The 19,955-nt window shown below is 38.7% G+C and overlaps 1 protein-coding gene across 3 annotated transcripts in view; it reads right to left on the reverse strand.

Annotated features, from left to right (window-relative positions):
* ASAP1 (ArfGAP with SH3 domain, ankyrin repeat and PH domain 1) overlaps positions 1-19,955 on the reverse strand; it is a 293,429-nt gene that overhangs the window by 143,598 nt on the left and 129,876 nt on the right. For all 3 annotated transcript variants that reach the window (XM_034763623.1, XM_034763624.1, XM_034763625.1), the window contains exon 4: positions 11,480-11,552. In XM_034763623.1, the coding sequence (XP_034619514.1) occupies positions 11,480-11,552 (73 nt within the window). The remainder of the gene's footprint in view (positions 1-11,479; positions 11,553-19,955) is intronic.

Raw genomic sequence — 19,955 nt, forward strand, 5'->3', positions numbered from 1 at the left:
TAATTTTTTCCTCATTTGCAATTGTGGTAATGACACATCTCACTAAGCTCCTTTTCTGTCTTTTTGTATTACTTACTCCTGAGTGAATTCTGTGCCAAAAAATAAAAATTCTGTGTATAATATTTTAAAATTCTACAAATTCTGCTCCTTGGGGGTTTCAAGGTGCAGGAATAATGGGCCTCTGCAGGGGGATCTAGGTAAAGGTGGTTGGGGCTCAGCAGCGGGCATTCGGGTGCTGGGGGAGTGGGGCTTGGTGGGGGGGGTAAGTAGGGTGTGGGTGAAGGGAGGTCATCAGGGTGGTCCAGGTGTGGGAGGCAGTGGGGCTTGTTGGAGTGGGGGTTCAAGTGCGGGGGGTGATTTGGGTGCATGGGGGCTCCGGCTATGGGGGGCTGCAGGGTGCCCGTACAGTAACCCTTACTCCCACGGCTGAGGAGCAATGGAGGCAGGAAGTGGTGGAGCTGTGCAGAGCTTCCTGCAGCCAGGGGAGCTTTCTGGGGTGGGTTTGACCCAGCCCCAGCTGCTCGGTGCAGAGGAAGAATTCGTCCCATCCTCCCCAGACCAGCCAGAACTAGAAGCAGACCCCAACGTATGATAGGAACCACCAGCCAGGGCGTCCCCTGCGCCCTGCCATGGTGATTTACTGTCCTGCCAGCTGCTCCGGATGCCCGAAATGGTGCACCTGAGCTGCTGGGGAGGGTGCATGACCACTCCGGTGGCTTCCCTTTGTTACCCTGTCAGAAGTCATTTTTCTGTGGGAAGCAAAGAAATCAGTGGCGTAGAATTCCCTCAGGAGTAATTACTTTAAACCTCCAATACTGGTTTGTTCAACATTTCTTTATTAGGTTCCCACCCTTACCATGTTTGAGGCTTTAAAAACCCCACACACGTTATAGACATAGCTCCCAGAATTAATTTTCTCTAGTGGGAGAGATAGGGCTATAAATGCCAAGAGAAATTGTGTTTACTTCAGATAGTAGTACAAGTATCATTTTCTCCAAGTTGTAATTTTTGTCTGACAGTATTTGAATTACAGAAAATAAAGAAAGAATCACCATTTAATTTCAGATATAAAGTTGAAATCTTCGGGTACTGCAAAATACTATTTTTCTGTTGACTTCCACACTTCATTTTTAAAACCATGAATTTCACCACAATCCATGTGCATTATCCCATGATGCATGAATCATCTTAGATACTAAAAAAACTTGGCAGAAAGCCTCAAAAGACTTACACTTCCAAACCCTTTAAAAAAATCTGCCAAGTACTAAGTTCCACTACAACCAGAAGAGAAAACCAAATGTCTTTTCTTAAACTCAGATCAAAATTATGAAATTGCTCATGATCTTTTAACTGTATTTTGGAAATAAAATATTACAGTGTACATTTATAATTAACTTACATACCATTGTCCTACTTATTGCAAACACAAAAATTAATGTTGTCAAATGCCCAAAGTTTTCAGTCATATGATGTTGTGGATTGACAAATAGTAAACTATGTTTTTAATAAGACTACATCTGTTCTAAAAGCTTATGCTTTTAATCAACTATCTTGGCATAAAAACCAAAGAAATCATTATGCAATAATAAAATGCATATTTTTTATGTAAAATTTATTCTGTAAATATGCACAAGAGATCTCAGCTAGGGAAGAGTACTAGCTGACTCAATCCTGGCCTAATGTGTCACAGGGTTTGTTCTGGGGTGGAGAAAGAATAAGGGAACCATAGAAGTCAGAGAACAAAAAGGCCCAGTAGTTCATTCTGTTACTCTCCTTGCCAATGCAGGATTTCTCCCTACAGTATATTTCTTAGTACTTTGTTCAATCTACTTTTTAAAAAGGTGGGGGTAATGGCTACTCAGAACAATACCACACAGGTGTTGGTATCAAGCTTTAGATCAGACTATTACCTTTACCCAGGCAAAAGGATATATGCTTCCCCTCCCTGTCCCAGTTAGAAAGGGGAAGGAAGGAAACGGCTGGTTATCCCAGAATGAATGCGGGGAAAGCCCTCAGGAATCTGAGGTAAGAGACAACACACAAGTGCAAGTGAGACTAATTTCCAGTAAGGTGAAAAATTTAAAACACATGAAAAACTGACACACATTCAGAAGACACTAGATACAGTTCTACAAGAACTTACAACCCTATTTATTTTTAAACCTCCCTCCCTCATTCATCCTCTTGCTAGGTACACTATTTCCCTCCATGATATCATGTTTTATCTCACTATTGGTCTGATCTTGCAAACATTTCTGTGAGTAATTGTACTGGTTGTCTCAATGGAACTTTGCTTAAAAGGAATTATTCAGATGAGTAAAGTGATGTATGTACATGTTTGCAGGATTGGACCCCTAAATAAGGTTCTTGGCAATGATCAGGGCTTTAAACCATGCACACGCGACACTATGTACAAATGATAAATAAGTAATTCTGCACTTCAGTTTCAATGGAAAGACTATAAGGAAAAGGGAATGTCAGATTCACCACAGCATGCCACAGAATTCATATAAGTCTCTAACCCATTTATTGAGTAAAATACCATTTTATTTATTTTAAGATTACCAATGTGTTAAAACATTTGAACAAGCTCAGCTTTCACAGTGCATACAACAATCTTGATAACAGTTGGAAAGCTGGAAGTATAAACAACTAATATGCATAAATGATTTTCACTTCAATAATAGTCTGTTTTATTAATCTTCACAAGGCAATGCACGTTTTTGTACGGAACAATGCAATCAACAATGAAACTAAAGTTTATTTGTGAAGATTAAGGAAACAGACTGAAGTGCATTATGTACCCAATTCTTGATACAGTACATAAAAAAATAGCCTTCCTGCACTGTGTGGAAAAAACAATGGGTTTACTGAATGTGTACTAGGATAGTAAATCTCTTCAGTGAAGTCCAGCACTCTGGTGCAGTGATAAAGAGAGACAACATAATCAGGGTGACCTGATATACATGAAGGAAGCCCTTCTGAATATCTGACCCCCTGTATCTAATGGCAAAATGTTATTTTATAGCAAGCTGGAATATAATACATCAGTTTTGTTTGCAGCGTTGTTAGAGCTGTGTTGGTTCTCAATATGCCAACCTCTTCATTGGCCACCTTGGGGAAAAAATTCTGAAAAAATACACCACAAAACCAATGATATATTGGAGATACATCAATGTTTTCATCCTCTGGACAGACTACTCAGATTTCAACCACAACTTCAATAACTACCACCCATCCATCAAACTCTCTCTGAAACACTCCCACATGAACAATCAGATTCAACAATGAAACTGTACAGACAACTATGTATAAGAAACCCACGAATCACTACACTTACCTCAACAGATCCAATAACCACATCAGACGCACCAAGAAAGCCAGGCACTCAGATAGCACAGAATATGCTCCAAGGAAAAAGTCCAAACCAAAGTGGAACCAGACTGCTGGCACTATACATTAAAAAGGTTGTAGAGCAGTTTTTAAACTAGAAGATTGGGGAAAGCCGACTGCTGCAGAGGAGCATGTGGATCGGACAGAGACTTCTCTTAGGGGAGAGTGTAATGATAGAGAATCTCCAGATTATAGTCAGGAGCAGAGGATGGAGGAGGATAATGTAAGGGCCAGATCAAATGATAAACATTCACATAAAAAAGAATCTGACACATCAGAAAAGGGCAGACAAATAAACAGTGACAAGTTTTTAAAGTGCTTGTACACAAATGCTAGAAGTCTAAATAATAAGATGGGTGAACCATAGTGCCTTGTGATAAAGGAGGATATTGATATAATAGGCATCACAGAAACCTGGTGGACTGAGAGTAATCAATGGGACACAATCATTCCAGGGTACAAAATATATCGGAAGGATAGAACAGGTCGTGCGGAGGGGGGATGGGGGAGAGAGAGTGGCACTATATGTGAAAGAAAATGTACAATCAAATGAAGTAAAATTCTTAAGCAAATCTGCATGTTCCATAGAATCTCTATGGATAGAAATTTCATGCTCTAATAAGAATATAACATTAGGGATCTATTATCAACCACCTGACCAGGACGGTGCTAGTGATGATAAAATGCTAAGGAAATTAGAGAGGCTATCAAAATTAAGAACTCAATAATAGTGGGGGATTTCAATTATCCCCATATTGACTGGGAACATTTCACTTCAGGACGAAATGCAGAGATAAAATTTCTCGATACTTTAAATGACTGCTTCATGGAGCAGCTGGTACGGGAACCCACAAGGAGAGAGGCAACTCTAGATTTAGTCCTGAGTGGAGCGCAGGAGCTGGTCCAAGAGGTAACTATAGCAGGACCGCTTGGAAATAGTGACCATAATACAATAGCATTCAACATCCCTGTGGTGGGAAGAACATCTCAATAGCCCAACACTGTGGCATTTAATTTCAAAAGGGGGAACTATGCAGAAATGAGGGGTTAGTTAAACAGAAGTTAAAAAGTACAGTGACTGAAGTGAAATCCCTGCAAGCTGCATGGGCGCTTTTTAAAGACGCCATAATAGAGGCCCAACTTCAATGTATACCCCAAAATTAAGAAACACAGTAAAAGAACTACAAAAGAGCCACCGTGGCTTAACAACCATGTAAAAGAAGCAATGAGAGATAAAAAGACTTCCTTTAAAAAGTGGAAGTCAAATCCTAGTGAGGCAAATAGAAAGGAGCATAAACACTGCCAAATTAAGTGCAGGAATGTAATAAGAAAAGCCAAAGAGGAGTTTGAAAAACAGCTAGCCAAAAACTCCAAAGGTAATAACAAAATGTTTTTTAAGTACATCAGAAGCAGGAAGCCTGCTAAACAACCAGTGGGGCCCCTTGATCAAGATACAAAAGGAACGCTTAAAGACGATAAAGTCATTGCGGAGAAACTAAATGGATTCTTTGCTTCAGTCTTCACGGCTGAGGATGTTACGGAGATTCCCAAACCTGAGCTGCCTTTTGTAGGTGACAAATCTGAGGAACTGTCAAGGACTGAAGTGTCACTAGAGAAGGTTTTGGAATTAATTGATAAACTTAACATTAACAAGTCACCGGGACCAGATGGCATTCACCCAAGAGTTCTGAAAGAACTCAAATGTGAAGTTGCGGAACTGTTAACTAAGGTTTGTAACCTGTCCTTTAAATCGGCTTCTGTACCCAATGACTGGAAGTTAGCTAATGTAACGCCAATATTTAAAAAGGGCTCTAGAGGTGATCCCGGCAATTGCAGACTGGTAAGTCTAACGTCTGTACCAGGCAAATTAGTGGAAACAATAGTTAAGAATAAAATTGTCCGACACATAGAAAAACAAACTGTTGAGCAATAATCAACATGGTTTCTGTAAAGGGAAATCGTGTCTTACTGATCTATTAGAATTCTTTGAAGGAGTCAACAAACATGTGGACAAGGGGGATCCAGTGGACATAGTGTACTTAGATTTCCAGAAAGCCTTTGACAAGGTCCCTCACCAAAGGCTCTTATGTAAATTAAGCTGCCATGGGATAAAAGGGAAGGTCCTTTCATGGATTGAGAACTGGTTAAAAGACACGGAACAAAGGGTAGGAATTAATGGTAAATTCTCAGAATGGAGAGGGGTAACTAGTGGTGTTCCCCAAGGGTCAGTCCTCGGACCAAACCTATTCAACTTATTCATAAATGATCTGGAGAAAGGGGTAAACAGTGAGGTGGCAAAGTTTGCAGATGATACTAAACTGCTAAAGATAGTTAAGACCAAAGCAGACTGTGAAGAACTTCAAAAAGATCTCATAAAACTAAGTGATTGGGCAACAAAATGGCAAATGAAATTTAATGTGGATAAATGTAAAGTAATGCACATTGGAAAAAATAACCCCAACTATACATACAATATGATGGGGGCTAATTTAGCTACAACAAGTCAGGAAAAAGATCTTGGGAGTCATCGTGGATAGTTCTCTGAAAATGTCCACGCAGTGTGCAGAGGCGGTCAAAAAAGCAAACAGGATGTTAGGAATCATTAAAAAGGGGATAGAGAATAAGACTGAGAATATATTATTCCCCTTATATAAATCGATGGTACGCCCTCATCTTGAATACTGCGTACAGATGTGGTCGTCTCATTTCAAAAAAGATATACTGGCACTAGAAAAGGTTCAGAGAAGGGCAACTAAAATTATTAAGGTTTTAGAACGGGTCCCATATGAGGAGAGATTAAAGAGGCTAGGACTCTTCAGCTTGGAAAAGAGGAGACTAAGAGGGGATATGATAGACGTATATAAAATCATGAGTGATGTGGAGAAAGTGGATAAGGAAAAGTTATTTACTTATTCCAATAATACAAGAACTAGGGGTCTTCAAATGAAATTAATAGGCAGCAGGTTTAAAACAAATAAAAGGAAGTTCTTCTTCACACAGCGCACAGTCAACTTGTGGAACTCCTTACCTGAGGAGGTTGTGAAGGCTAGGACTATAACAGAGTTTAAAAGAGAACTGGATAAGTTCATGGTGGTTAAGTCCATTAATGGCTATTAGCCAGGATGGGTAAGGAATGGTGTCCCTAGCCTCTGTCTGTCAGAGGGTGGAGATGGGTGGCAGGAGAGAGATCACTTGATCATTACCTGTTAGGTTCACTCCCTCTGGGGCACCTGGCATTGGCCACTGTTGGTAGACAGGATACTGGGCTACATGGACCTTTGGTCTGACCCGGTACGGCCTTTCTTATGTTCTTATGCCCAAGATACACACCTTAACACACTTAAAACCACCTTCACCAAACAAGGACACTACACCAAAAAAGTGGATTGGGTCCTACATGCCTATGGCAACATGTCATGTACCTCATCCAGTGCACTAAATGCCCCAACAACAACTATGTGGGGTGAAACCCGACATTCACTCTCGAATGAAATCGCACAGAATAATGACAAAGACAAAAACGCCATATCACCCATGGGTGAACACTTTTTCAAAAAAGGATCACTCTGTAGCTGACCTCACAATCCTCCTCCTCATGGGAGCTTAAATTTATCACTTTGCTAGACATCAAAAATCATGGACTCAATAGAGACCCTGGTTTTATGTCTCATTATAACAATCTGTAATTCACTAAACCTCTTTTGTCCCAGGATAGCAGAGGTGTTAATTGCCCACTTCATCCTGAACGGTCTCTTGCAACCCGTGTTAACTCCTTATGCTAAACAATCTGTTCCACCTTGCATTTAGCTGTGACACCCTGTTTACGTTTCCCAGACCTGAAGAAGAGCTCTGTGTAGCTCAAAAGCTTGTTTCATCACCAACAAAGTTGGCCCAATAAAAGATATTCCTTCACCTACCTTGTCTCTCTTATATTACATCAAAACTTTCAACTATCAATGTTTTCCCAAAAGCAAGTACCCACACTTAACTTTAATGTGCCTTTCAGAAACAGTGTGGGTTTATGAAACTTTGCAGAGGATATTCACTTTATGGAGCTATAATTATAGGCTAGATTTTTCTTTTTCTAAGTATAGTATTCTTAAGAGATCTTCCCTTCCAGACAATAAAGATGATAAAGGTCTCTCACCAAGAAACTACACTTTACAAGAGGAAGCTACCAAACAAACAGCAATCTATCCTATATATCAATTTGTTCCACTTCATGTTTCTTTGTAGATATATTTTTTAATGTAGTCTGAACTACTTCTAAAGTTCTGCTTCAATTTGTACAGGGGGTCTATCCATATCAAATTTCTCTGTAGATATGTGTGACAAAAAAACCTTGGTTCACTTTTTTTTTTTTTAAATTAACAAAGAATTAGGAATTTTCATCAGCAGGACTGTAGGACACAAATAATGAAAAGAAGGGGAGAAAGTGAGAAGGGTAGAACAGTTGAAGAGTTGAAACAGGAATTACCATTTCCCTTCTTAGCATTTCCATGATCCATCTATGAGCACCAGGAGAAGGCAAGAGAAGAGATGTACCAAAAAAAAGGACAAAGCCCTGGCTAGGATGATTTAGTTGGTGTTGGTCCTGCTTTGAGCAAGGGATTGGACTAGATGATCTCCTGAGGTCTCTTCCAACCCTAATATTCTATGATTCGTAACTATGTCAAGGAAGAGCAGCACTGATCCAACTCATTTTGAAAGATGTTTTATCAGCTAGTACACACAACTCTAACCCCTTTTCCTAGTTCTCACTTTTCTCCCCCACTGAAGCACAAAAAGCTCCTTGTTGGCTGGTGGCATGCTGAGATTAAAACATCTGTCTCATTCTCTTCCTCAGTGGGAATGTGAAATAAATACATTAGTTAATTCCTCATCTTACTACTTTCCAGTTCCACTTAAAATTATTTTCTTGCTGCAATACAATTTAAAATATCTTCACATTTTTAAACCAAACATGTGGTCCTTTTTTGTGGACCACACAAATCCATAAAAAACTGAGATGAGAACTGCAAGAATTAGTTTGACACATACAGATGCACGCACCATTGAACATTTTTCCATTGTAAATTATGTTGCATTGTTGCTTAAAGCCTCTCTATAAATTAATGGAGATTAGCTTTTGGAGATTAGCCATTCAATTGAATTAATAGGAAAAGGCTATTGAAAACTTACACTATTAGTTATGATGCAATTCAATGGCACTAAAATTCAACCGAATGTTATTGGAAAGCTATCCAAAAAAATTTTCCACTGACTTCAGGTACCATCTTCAGTGAGACAAAAGATAGCTTCCAACTCACAAATCCAATCTGACTATTCCAGAAGTACCTAACACGTTGGAGGGGCATCTGCAAAAAGCTTCTCAAACAGGTTGGTGTGACGTTTAAACTGACTTGAATTCTTTTACTAACAGAAGAAAAATCTCTTGCCTTTAATGTTTCAACAGTAAAGAGGATTTGTGATACACACAAACATTTGAGCTCTTCTTTCTCAGAACCCTTCAGAATCTGGTATGAGATTGTAGTGGGGCAGCTGCTCCACTCCCACAGAACAGAGGTTAAAAAGCCCTGGAGAGGGCTGTGGCTGGAAAAAGCAGTGAAAACAGCTGAGGGCATGGCTGATCACAGGTGTGGCCAGCTCAATTAGGGCTCAGCTGGCCCTGATAAGAGGACTGGGGGCCAGGAGCCGAGGGAGTCTCTCTCCAGCCCTGGAGGGAGAAGGGCTAGCTGCCTGAGAGGAAGGTACCTGAACTAGAGCAGTGCTGGGGAATAGGGCAAGGGAGCTCCAGCCTGGTAAAACTCCAAGCTGCAGGCCTTGTTGAAGGTCTACAGAGGTACTGGGGCTGCAGAGATACAGCCTGGGAATAGGCAAAGGCAGCAGGTCCTGCACACTTCCAATGATGAGTGGCCATTACAGACTGCAGTCTGCCCTAGTGAGTAGGGGCTAGATGATGACTGGCAGTAGCCACTGAGGCAAGGTGGGTTTAGAGGGTTGGGGTTCCCCTGGGAGGGGAGACCCAGAAAGTGGAGGTACTGCAGTGGGCAGAACCCCAAGGTAAGGGGCATTGGGGTCCGGGAGGGACACAGGGGCCAGCGGCAGGCGAGACATCCGCCTGCAAAGGGCGCTCCATATGCTGGAAAAGAGCTAATTGCCAGACGACCAGCAGGCAGCGCCGTGCTGATGAGTCCTGCATCACTACAGAGATCTAGACTCCCCTGAATAAAAATGTGGATACAGACTAACACGGCTACCCCCTGATACTTGACTCCCCTGAATGTCACTGTTCATATAACCGTACTCAGAGAGTAGTTATTAATGGTTCCCAATCCTGCTGGAAAGGTATAACAAGTGGGGTTCCGCAGAGATCTGTTTTGGGACTGGCTCTGTTCAATATCTTCATCAATGACTTAGATATTGGCATAGAAAGTACGCTTATTAAGTTTGCAGATGATACCAAACTGGGAGGGATTGCAACTGCTTTGGAGGATAGGGTCATAATTCAAAATGATCTGGACAAATTGAAGAAATGGTCTGAGGTAAACAGGATGAAGTTTAATAAAGACAAATGCAAAGTGCTCCACTTAGGAAGGAACAATCAGTTTCACACATACAGAATGGGAAGAGACTGTCTAGGAAGGAGTATGGCAGAAAGGGATCTAGGGGTTATAGTGGACCACAAGCTAAATATGAGTCAACAGTGTGATGCTGTTGCAAAAAAAGCAAATGTGAATCTGGGATGCATTAACAGGTGTGTTGTGAGCAAGACACGAGAAGTCATTCTTCCGCTCTACTCTGCGCTGGTTAGGCCTCAGCTGGAGTATTGTGTCCAGTTCTGGGCACCGCATTTCAAGACAGATTTGGAGAAATTGGAGAGGGTCCAGAGAAGAGCAACAAGTATGATTAAAGGTCTAGAGAACATGACCTATGAAGGAAGGCTGAAAGAATTGGGTTTGTTTAGTTTGGAAAAGAGAAGACTGAGAGGGGACATGATAGCAGTTTTCAGGTATCTAAAAGCGTGTCATAAGGAGGAGGGAGAAAACTTATTCACCTTAGCCTCTAAGGATAGAGCAAGAAGCAATGGGCTTAAACTGCAGCAAGGGAGGTTTAGGTTGGACATTAGGAAAAAGTTCCTAAATGTCAGGGTGATTAAACACTGGAATAAAATTGCCTAGGGAGGTTGTGGAATCTCCATCTCTGGAGATATTTAAGAGTAGGTTAGATAAATGTCTATCAGGGATGGTCTAGACAGTATTTGGTCCTGCCATGAGGGCAGGGGACTGGACTCGATGGTCTCTCGAGGTCCCTTCCAGTCCTAGAATCTATGAATAATAAAATTCATTAATGGAGATTTTGTAAAGTACAGACTTTAAAAGGGACAAAATTTCATGACATATTTGCATTCTAGCCATTCATATAGGCTCTTATATTGGTGCCCATTATCACTGTATCCAAGTTCCTCTAAGGGTCAAAAAATGGCAAATCTCCCCTCCCTCCTCCAGCTGCTGACAAGACGCACAGTGTTTTCATTTTCTGTACATTATTATTTAATATAGGAGAGAGAGCGATGGTGTAAGGTTACTAATGTTGTGAAGCTTGGGCAAAAGGGTAGGTTTTGCATTTTAGTCTGATGGTGAGGAAGTTAATGGTCGTTCTCATTTCATGTGGTAATAATCTTGATCCAGGGTTCAGTCTCCTGATGTAACAGGTCTCTTCTGGTCAACAGTTTTGCTGTTCCAGTGGCATGTACTTGTTATGAGATGTCATGGTAGCACAGAATGAGAAAAAGTCTCTCTCTCTCTCTCTCTCTCCTCCCCCCACCCAGGAAGGCAGGATCAGTTCAATAGGGAGCTTTGGGGGGGGGGGGGGGAGAGGAAGAGAAATCAGGATGACATCCTTGAAATACACGGTTTCCAATGAGGTGTCAGGAGGGCAGAGGTGTACTCTCAGCAACTTGTATTGTGGAAGAGGCAGGCATCACTGCCTTTAAGCTTAATATGCAACGAACAGCAAAGCAAACTTTGTAAACATTATTTAATACAATGGTTTAGATTCTCACGTAAGACCAAAAACCACTTACCTTGCCCAGAATTATATATTGCTTTTACAGACTTTTTCACTTTCTGTAGTGCAGTTCTGTCTTGATCCAATGCCTGTAATAAAAGAGAGATTGTCAAAAAAGACAGCTCGATATTGAATAGCATAATCCAATTTCATAATATTTCTTAGTACATATGAATAATTTCAGGGTCTGGAAGCACTACAGATGCACTGTGCCCAGCCCTCTGGGAAGGTCTTAGGTCACTCAACCCCTTTAAGTCAATTAAAGAGCTGAATTAAACATCTCTGAAGGGAAACTTATCCTGGAGAGCTGAATGATTGTGAGAGAACTAAAGGACAGCTATAAGTTGATTAAAGCTTTGTAAAAGAACTCGGTCAACTTGAAAGATAGTCAATTAAAAAAAAGTAAATTACAAGTCATGTAGGTATTACAGCTGCCTGAGTTCCCTGCCAATTTCTATGGTTTAAGTCATTTCACTATTACTCACACAAACAAAATTGACTATTCAGAGGAAACAGTGAAATTCTCATTCAGTAATTTTTGAAGTTAGCTGTTGTGATATTAGGTACAACATTTTTAGATATAATTCTGACTTTTCAGGCTGACTGTGTTCCTCTTAAAAATAAATTGGATACAGAGTGATACATTTAAAGAAAAAACAAAACAAAACTAAGAACCTGATTTTGTAAACACACACAACTCCATTATTTAAGTGGAACAATGCATAAGAGTATTATTATTCAAGTAAATAATTGTCCTCAGGTTTGGTCCCTAGATTTAGAACACAGAAGCGTCTCTAGACTGCAATACTTTCAAGGTAAACATTAGTCAATTTTTTTGACTAAACTCCTGGCCCAATTGTTTTAACCTTATAAAACTTCTCATGAATCCATTCACAACCTATTGAAAAGGATGAAACAAGTTAATATACTTTCAGAAAATTTCTGTGAAAGTTCCAAATTAAAATAAAGTCAAAGAAATAAAAAGCCAGCCTAGTTTGTGGAGTAAGAAATTTTAAAGTCGCACTAGAGCTTCTTAAGACAGTCAAGGCTCATTCCCTTGTAAATTTAGGTATTGGGCACACTAAGCACTTTACTACATATGTTTGCTTACATAACTCATCGTTCATAACTAAGAGAATAGATACACAATAGAAGTGTTTAAATTGATTATTTTGGACCACTAAAGACAAAGGGAACTGTGACGGGTTGGACCACAGAAACCCCCCTCTCTGGGTTCCCACTCCTCCTTCTCAATGGAAAAGCACCAGGTTAAAGATGGATTCCAGTTCAGGTGACACGATCACATGTCACTAAGACTTCATTACCCACTTGCCAGCACACACACATACAGGAAGACTTACAAGTAAAACAGAGCCATCTACAGACAATTGTCCTGGTTAATGGGAGCCATTAAGATTCCAAACCACCATTAATGGCCCACAATTTGCATAATTACAATAGGACTTCAGAATTATAGTTCATATTTCTAGTTTCAGATACAAGAGTGATACATTTATGCAAATAGGATGACCACACTCAGTAGATTATAAGCTTTGTAATGATACCTTACAAGAGACCTTTTGCATGAAGCATATTTTAGTTACATTATATTCACACTCATCAGCATATTTTCATAAAATCATATAGAGTGCAGCGTCACAGGAACAACTTAATATCAATTACTACCGTGTTAGGTTTACATTAATAAATGTTCAGTTAATACCCTGCATTTTGGCAATGCACTTGGATTTGGATTGTTACCTAAAATTTAAGTGGCTCAATTCTGACAAAGCAAAATAGTTATAGTTCAAAGATATATAATAACAATAGTAAAAGATAATATATAACAATATTTTATGGATTAATATCCAATTCAGAGCACATTATGTACTCGATTGAACAATAACTTATTTGCATTTCAAATACAGTTAATTTTTGACAAGTTCAAAACCACAAAATTGGCAATATGATCTCTTTTTATACTGTTTTTTTTTTTTCATTTCAATTCTATCAGAACAATGGATAAAAATACAATTTTACATAGACACAATTTTTGTCTTTAGTTACAGCGAGGAATATTTTATCTTATCATGCCTTACACTAGGATGGAAACTAAAAATATTTAAAATTGTAAAACTGACAAATACCAACACTAAGAATGTTTTCTCGTTGTTCTTGGAAGATCTTATGGTGGTACAAGGTGTTTAGTAGCTGACCTTTGCTGCCTCCCCAATGGCAACCAAAACTGTATTACCATTCCATACAGCATAAACCACCTCAGCAAGTACTTATCTTGGATGTCTAGTGAAGTTCTAATCAATGTCAACTAGGATGATGAGGGCTACTCAGAAAAGATAGTTAATTCTTCACTTATTTAGCCACTTTTTAGTTTAGATTTGGAATTTCAGCATTAGATTTTTTTTTTTTTTTTTTTTGGTGCAAAATACAACTGTTGATGTGTGAATTAGAAGATGTTTCAGTGATAAAGTTTGTGAAGAAATCTGATAATACTGAACCAAACAAGACACTCAGGAAGAAATTCAAAGTTTAATTTGGAAATAGATAAAAGAAAATTTGACCTTCAGAGTGAAACCTAATTAGAAAACTAGACAAAATTCATTCATTGGGGTAGGTTTGCATTATTTATGGAGTGTCATCACTGAGCACAGCAACATATAGAGGATGACATCTCTGGCCTCAAGGAGCTTATGAGCTTAATCAGACTGACAACATGGGTCAGTTTTGTACATTTATACTTTAAAGTATCTCTATTTGAACAAATCCTGTCTAGTTTAAAATATACTATATATGTATCAATTCAGGGCAGAATGTTTGTACAATGCTTTACACAATGGGACCCCAATTCTAACTGAGGTTTCTGGGTGTTACGGCAACAATTATCATACCTTCCTCCATTTAATAATTTCAAAACAGAGGCCCTTTTGTCCCCAAATATGTTAAACTCTTACATTTGATGTGTTAATACTTGATTTTATTTTTATACTATATTATGCTTCCAAGGAAGTTGTTATAAATAGCAGAGTGCAATTATGTTGCATCCAAGTTTCAAATTAATTTTTATTTGTAAGTATTGTCTTTGGAAGGGGCTCAAATGGAAAGGAGCATCTTTATATTCCCCTACTAGTCCAAAGTATGTGTGTGCATATATATATTTTTTTAAATATTCCAAGCAGATGTATTTAGAATAGCTGTTTTAAAGACAAAAATTACAGTATTAAAATATTATTCTATAAAATAGGAAGTTCAAAATATAAAATTCCAACAAGAGCTTCACATGGGTAGATTCATAAAAGCTTTATTGCCATAATTGGAGATTAGTAATGTTATGGCATTTTGAATGGTTTTGAAATGAGTGTGTAAAAATTTGTAGATTGTTGTATTTAAAGTACTACTGTAGGAGGTCAAATAGAAAACATTATAATCATGAAGATTACATTTATAAGTCTATAATTTAGTACTCCGGAACTAAAGTTCAAACCAACAGAAGCTCCCACAAACAGTTTTACTCTTTCATCTAAAACGCATTTAAACTCATAATAAAATAATAATTACAGGCAAACACAGTAATTAACTGCAACTGAACTAATAGAAATATTAAAACTACATCTAGATCTCAAAAATGGCATCTCAATCTCTTTGACAGATATTTAAGACCTTCTCTTAGGAGAAATAATGTATTTAATTGAACTAAAACAAGTGTCATTGGTACTCTGCTTCTGTGGATTAACCAATGTTAATTTGGTACATTATAATACATTTTTTCCATGCAAAACTTCTATTTTTCAGGGTCCACCTGAATTTTATATGTGCATAGCACTTTAGCAAGTGGATACATTTTACACTAACTGATATTGATTCTTCTGAAGGATAAATGATCTCTACTGCTCCCTTTTTTTTAAGCCACTATCCTGCGTGAGATCACTTTTGTTGTCTTTCAGGAGAACACTGCCGGAGTACTGACATCACAAATAATCAGAGCTGTGAGAAAAACAATTGATCCCATCAAATGAGGAAAGCTGATGTAAACCAAGCACCTTTTACTACAGATTATTATTATTAATCCTATGGCAAAAAACTATGTTAAGATTTAGATTGCTTGGTGATATGTCATCCCTGTGCAGAATGCTGAGTTGAGCAAATATAGAACTACTGAAAACAAGGAAATGCACAGTTAAGGATGTTCATGCAACCTATGCAATTCTGCACAGAAAAGATGCAGACTGCACCCTGAAGCTGTCATATCCCTCAAAGTAATCCATAGATGTCACAAATACCCTTGTACAAAGCAGAACTACCTACTGCCTCCACCATTCAGTACAGATACACCTGATCCAGACCATACTCACTTTACCTGGAGTGCATGCAGATAAATGTTTAGACTGCTCTCATATACACAGCTCACTACTACAATACCCTTTGCAATAAAACCCCTGTGCCCTGCTAATTATAAAATGTACTCAAGGCTTCTATTTTGGGGGGTTTATTAATTTAATTTTCCAGGGTTTATTTTTTTTTTTAGCAATTTTCATATTCTATGGGGATATCCAAAAATCAGAGGGGATACGGATACTGAATGAGAAGATTTTTTCAGGTACTTCCCAAAATTCTTGCCTAAATAGGATCTACTTTAATTTTTATTATATGTCATTATATATGTATAAAAATGACTTACATGTGAACTTAACCTTTTCCTCCATGTTACTGAACCCTATTGTTTAGTATTTTGTGTGTGTCCCTTGTGCACTTTAACGTAGTAAGAGCATTTATGTTAAAGCACACTAGAAAATATAATGTGCTAAAATCTCATTTTGTGGGCAAGTTAGTGATAGAAAGGTAAAGGAGATGTCACTTGATTTGTAAAAATCTACAGAATGATAATTTCAATGGTGTTCTCCTCTGTGGCATCACAGGGGGGACTCACCCCACCCCAGCTCCAGGACCACCAGTTGCTGGAAATGTTGATAATACAACATCATCAGGAATGGGTCAAGATGAGTATAATTTGAAAGCTCTTTCTGCCACAAACACAATGGTGTCAAACATTAAAAAAACCTAGTATAGTATATAGATATATATTTGAGAAAATGTTTAAAATCAACGTTTTTTCAATTATACTTTAACACTGCATACATAAAAGAAGACACTCATCTTTGGTAATGCTAGAAAAGTTAGCCTTAACATGTGGGACTGAAAACATTTATTCATCAAAGTCATCATCCTTGTCCTCTCAGAGCACCATTCCCAGACAATGTTGTCAACACTAATCCTTCTCCACGCCACACTCGCACATCTCTGTGCAAGGAAGACTGCAGGCCAAACATCTGGAGGGTTCTGAACATTTGGTCATTGCACATGAGCATTTGATTTGGAGAAGGATTGATTCAGGAATGCATGGTATTTCAGATATAACTAGTGTGATCAGTCTCTCCTCCAAGACCTATCTGTGCCCAATTCGTGAGGGTAATTTTGGACACCCTCAATTATCCTGGAGCCATTCCATTATTTGATAATTTGCCCTCTAGACAGCATGTATAAATATACCCCTTGTCAGTGGCAATTCTTCTGTCTGCTTCTCAGAAATCATCCCCCCAGTGTAGCTCTACAAGTATCAGACAGTCTTCAAATGGCAAACTCGGCATATGAATGCCTCCAGTGCATTTATAAAATCATCAGTGATTTTCTCAGCCATTCCTAACATCTTCAGAGCAAGGAGAGAGTCTCTGGATGCTGAATCGAATGCCTTCCAGTAAGATTAATTAGTATTTTCAGCCAACCTTCCAGTAATGTCACATACTGAAAGGACATGCAACTTGGTAATGCACTGGCTTTTAATGTTCCAAGTGATAGGAACACATTTCTGAGGGATATACTGTGATTCTGTTCACCAGCAGCAGGCACAAAAACAGAATTGTGCGGAAGTATTGGATAACATCTCACATACAGCACTATATGTGTCTTGTGCAAAAATACAGAGTTTAGCAGTACCTCTCTCTGTGGCATTGATAGCATGCAAGGTAATTTTAATGTCAGCCTTCTCATGGGAACTACAAGGAAATCCACTGAACAGTGTTAAGCACCAGATTCATTATGCCATGCGATAAATAATTTTTTTGAGTAATTCTTCGCATACTGGAGCATTTTTCCTGCAAGGTATGCAGTGAACTTGCCCTTCATGTGAGTATGAGACAGTTGCTTCTTCATTGCAATGTTGCAGATGTTCACAGAGTCAAAATATTGCACATATGCAATACCATGGAATCTTTTCTTTCTGGTAATCTTTTTAATTGATTCATCTACATACATGTCAAACACAGAGTGAACTTCATTATTGGTCCAGTATTCTCTCTGTAGCCTCATAATGAAGTGTCAGTCATATCTCAGCAGATGTTAACAGTTTCTGGTTTGTCAAGAGCTTGTACCTCAATCATACATCTACAATTGCTACACCGAAAGACCTGTGCTGGCATAAGGTACCAGTCACGTTGTCAGTAGATGCTGGCTTAGGAAGAGCATGCAAGTTGTGCATTAGTATGCTTTTTACCCAGAACATATGCCCTGTTCCCTCTCATTCAAACATCAATTGTGGTACCATGGAGAACTTGTACTTTCCCAAAGACTCACGTAAATCAGTATCATGCTGAGATCAGGACACGACCAGGAGATGAGCAAACAATGACCTGTCAGCGATTAGCTCTGTAATAGTCCCTGCCATCTTCATTCTCTCTTCTTTGTATTTGAGCACAACTTTAGTCTATTCTTGATTGGAGCTTATAGACTGATGGAGCCTTGAATAATACAAGTCATGACCCCGAGTATCCATTCAACTGATACCTTTAGTTATCTCATCACTGAAGACACCTTTCATCATGATATTAATGAGCTCCAGTCCGTCATACGCAAATTGGTTGCCAGTGCAAATAAGCTCATCCTGTAGCTTTGAAATTTATCCTTTTGGCATTTAACAACACCTAATAAGCCTAGATCAGGGGTTCTCACAACAAAATTTTGGTGGCCTCAGAGTGTGGCCCTGAACCATTCACTGAGTTTCCAGCCCCCACACTGCAAACAGAGAATGCATCTCCCTAAAGTCTTCACTTCCTGGTATTCAAACGTTTCTAATGCCATTACTTCCCCCTTCCTATCAACCAACTCAAATGCAGTGCTTGCAGCAAATGTTACAGTGGATGGTGTTCCTTGTCACTTTTTGGAGTAGTTGGAGAGTGGAGTTTGTGGCATGGCTGGTGAGAGAAATCATAAACAAGGTTTTTGTTCCAAAATATTGACAGTTTTATATTTTAGAGAAAAAGATCTTCTGAATGCTGTCCAATAGATAAACCCCAGCTAGAAGAAACAGTTAGTTTTTTTTATAGATTCCAAAGCCAGAAGGGACGATTATAATCATCTAGTCTGACCTCCTGTATAACACAGGCCTAAGAACTTCCCCAAAATAATTCCTACTTCATATTTTTAGAAAAACATTCAATCTTGATTTTAAAATAGTCAGTGATGAAGAATCTACCACAACCCTTCGTAAGTGGCACTAATAGTTAATTTCTCTCACTGTTAAAAATGTACACCTTATTTCCATTCTGAATTTGTTTAGCTTCAACTTCCATCCATTGGATCGTGTTATACCAGTTTCTGGTAGATTGAAGAGCCCATTATCAAATATTTGTTCCCCATGTAGTTACTTATAGTCTGTAATCAAACTACCCCATAACTCCTCTTTGTTGAGCTAAATAGATTGAGTTTCTCAAAACTACCACTATAAGGCATATTTCTAATCCTTTAATCATACTCAAGGCTCTTCTCTGAAACCTCTCAAACTTATCAACATCCTTCTTGAATTGTGACTACCAGTACTGGACAAAGTATTCCAGCAATGGTCGCATCGGTGCCATATACATAGATAAAATGATATCTGTACTCCTTTTCTACTCAAGATTCCCATGTTTATGCAGTCTTGGATTGCATTAGATAAGACCTTTTGCCCAAAGTGTTGCACTGTGAGCTCATGTTCATCTGTTTCTACACCATGACCGCAAAATCTTTTTCAGAATCACCGATTCCCAGGACAGAGTCCCCCATCATGTAAGGATGGCTATATTTTTTGTTCTAGATGTACACATTTACATTTACCCATATTAAAACCCATATTGTTTGGTTACAACCAGCTTACCAAGTGATCTAGATCACTCTGTATCAGTGACCTGTTCTCTTCATTATTTGCCACTCCCCCAATTTTTGGGTAATCTGCAAATTTTATCAGTAATTATTTTGTTTTCTTCAAGGTCATTAATAAAAAAGTCAAATAGCACAGAGCCAAGAACTGGAAAACACATCTGGTTGATGATGATTCTCTGTTTACAATTACATTTTGAGACCTATCAGTTAGCCAGCTATTAAATACATTTAATGTATGCAATGTTAATTTTATATCGTCCTTTTTTTTTTAAATCAAAATGTCATCT

Source organism: Trachemys scripta, chromosome 2, assembly GCF_013100865.1.
Source record: "Trachemys scripta elegans isolate TJP31775 chromosome 2, CAS_Tse_1.0, whole genome shotgun sequence".
Taxonomy (NCBI): Eukaryota; Metazoa; Chordata; order Testudines; family Emydidae; genus Trachemys; species Trachemys scripta.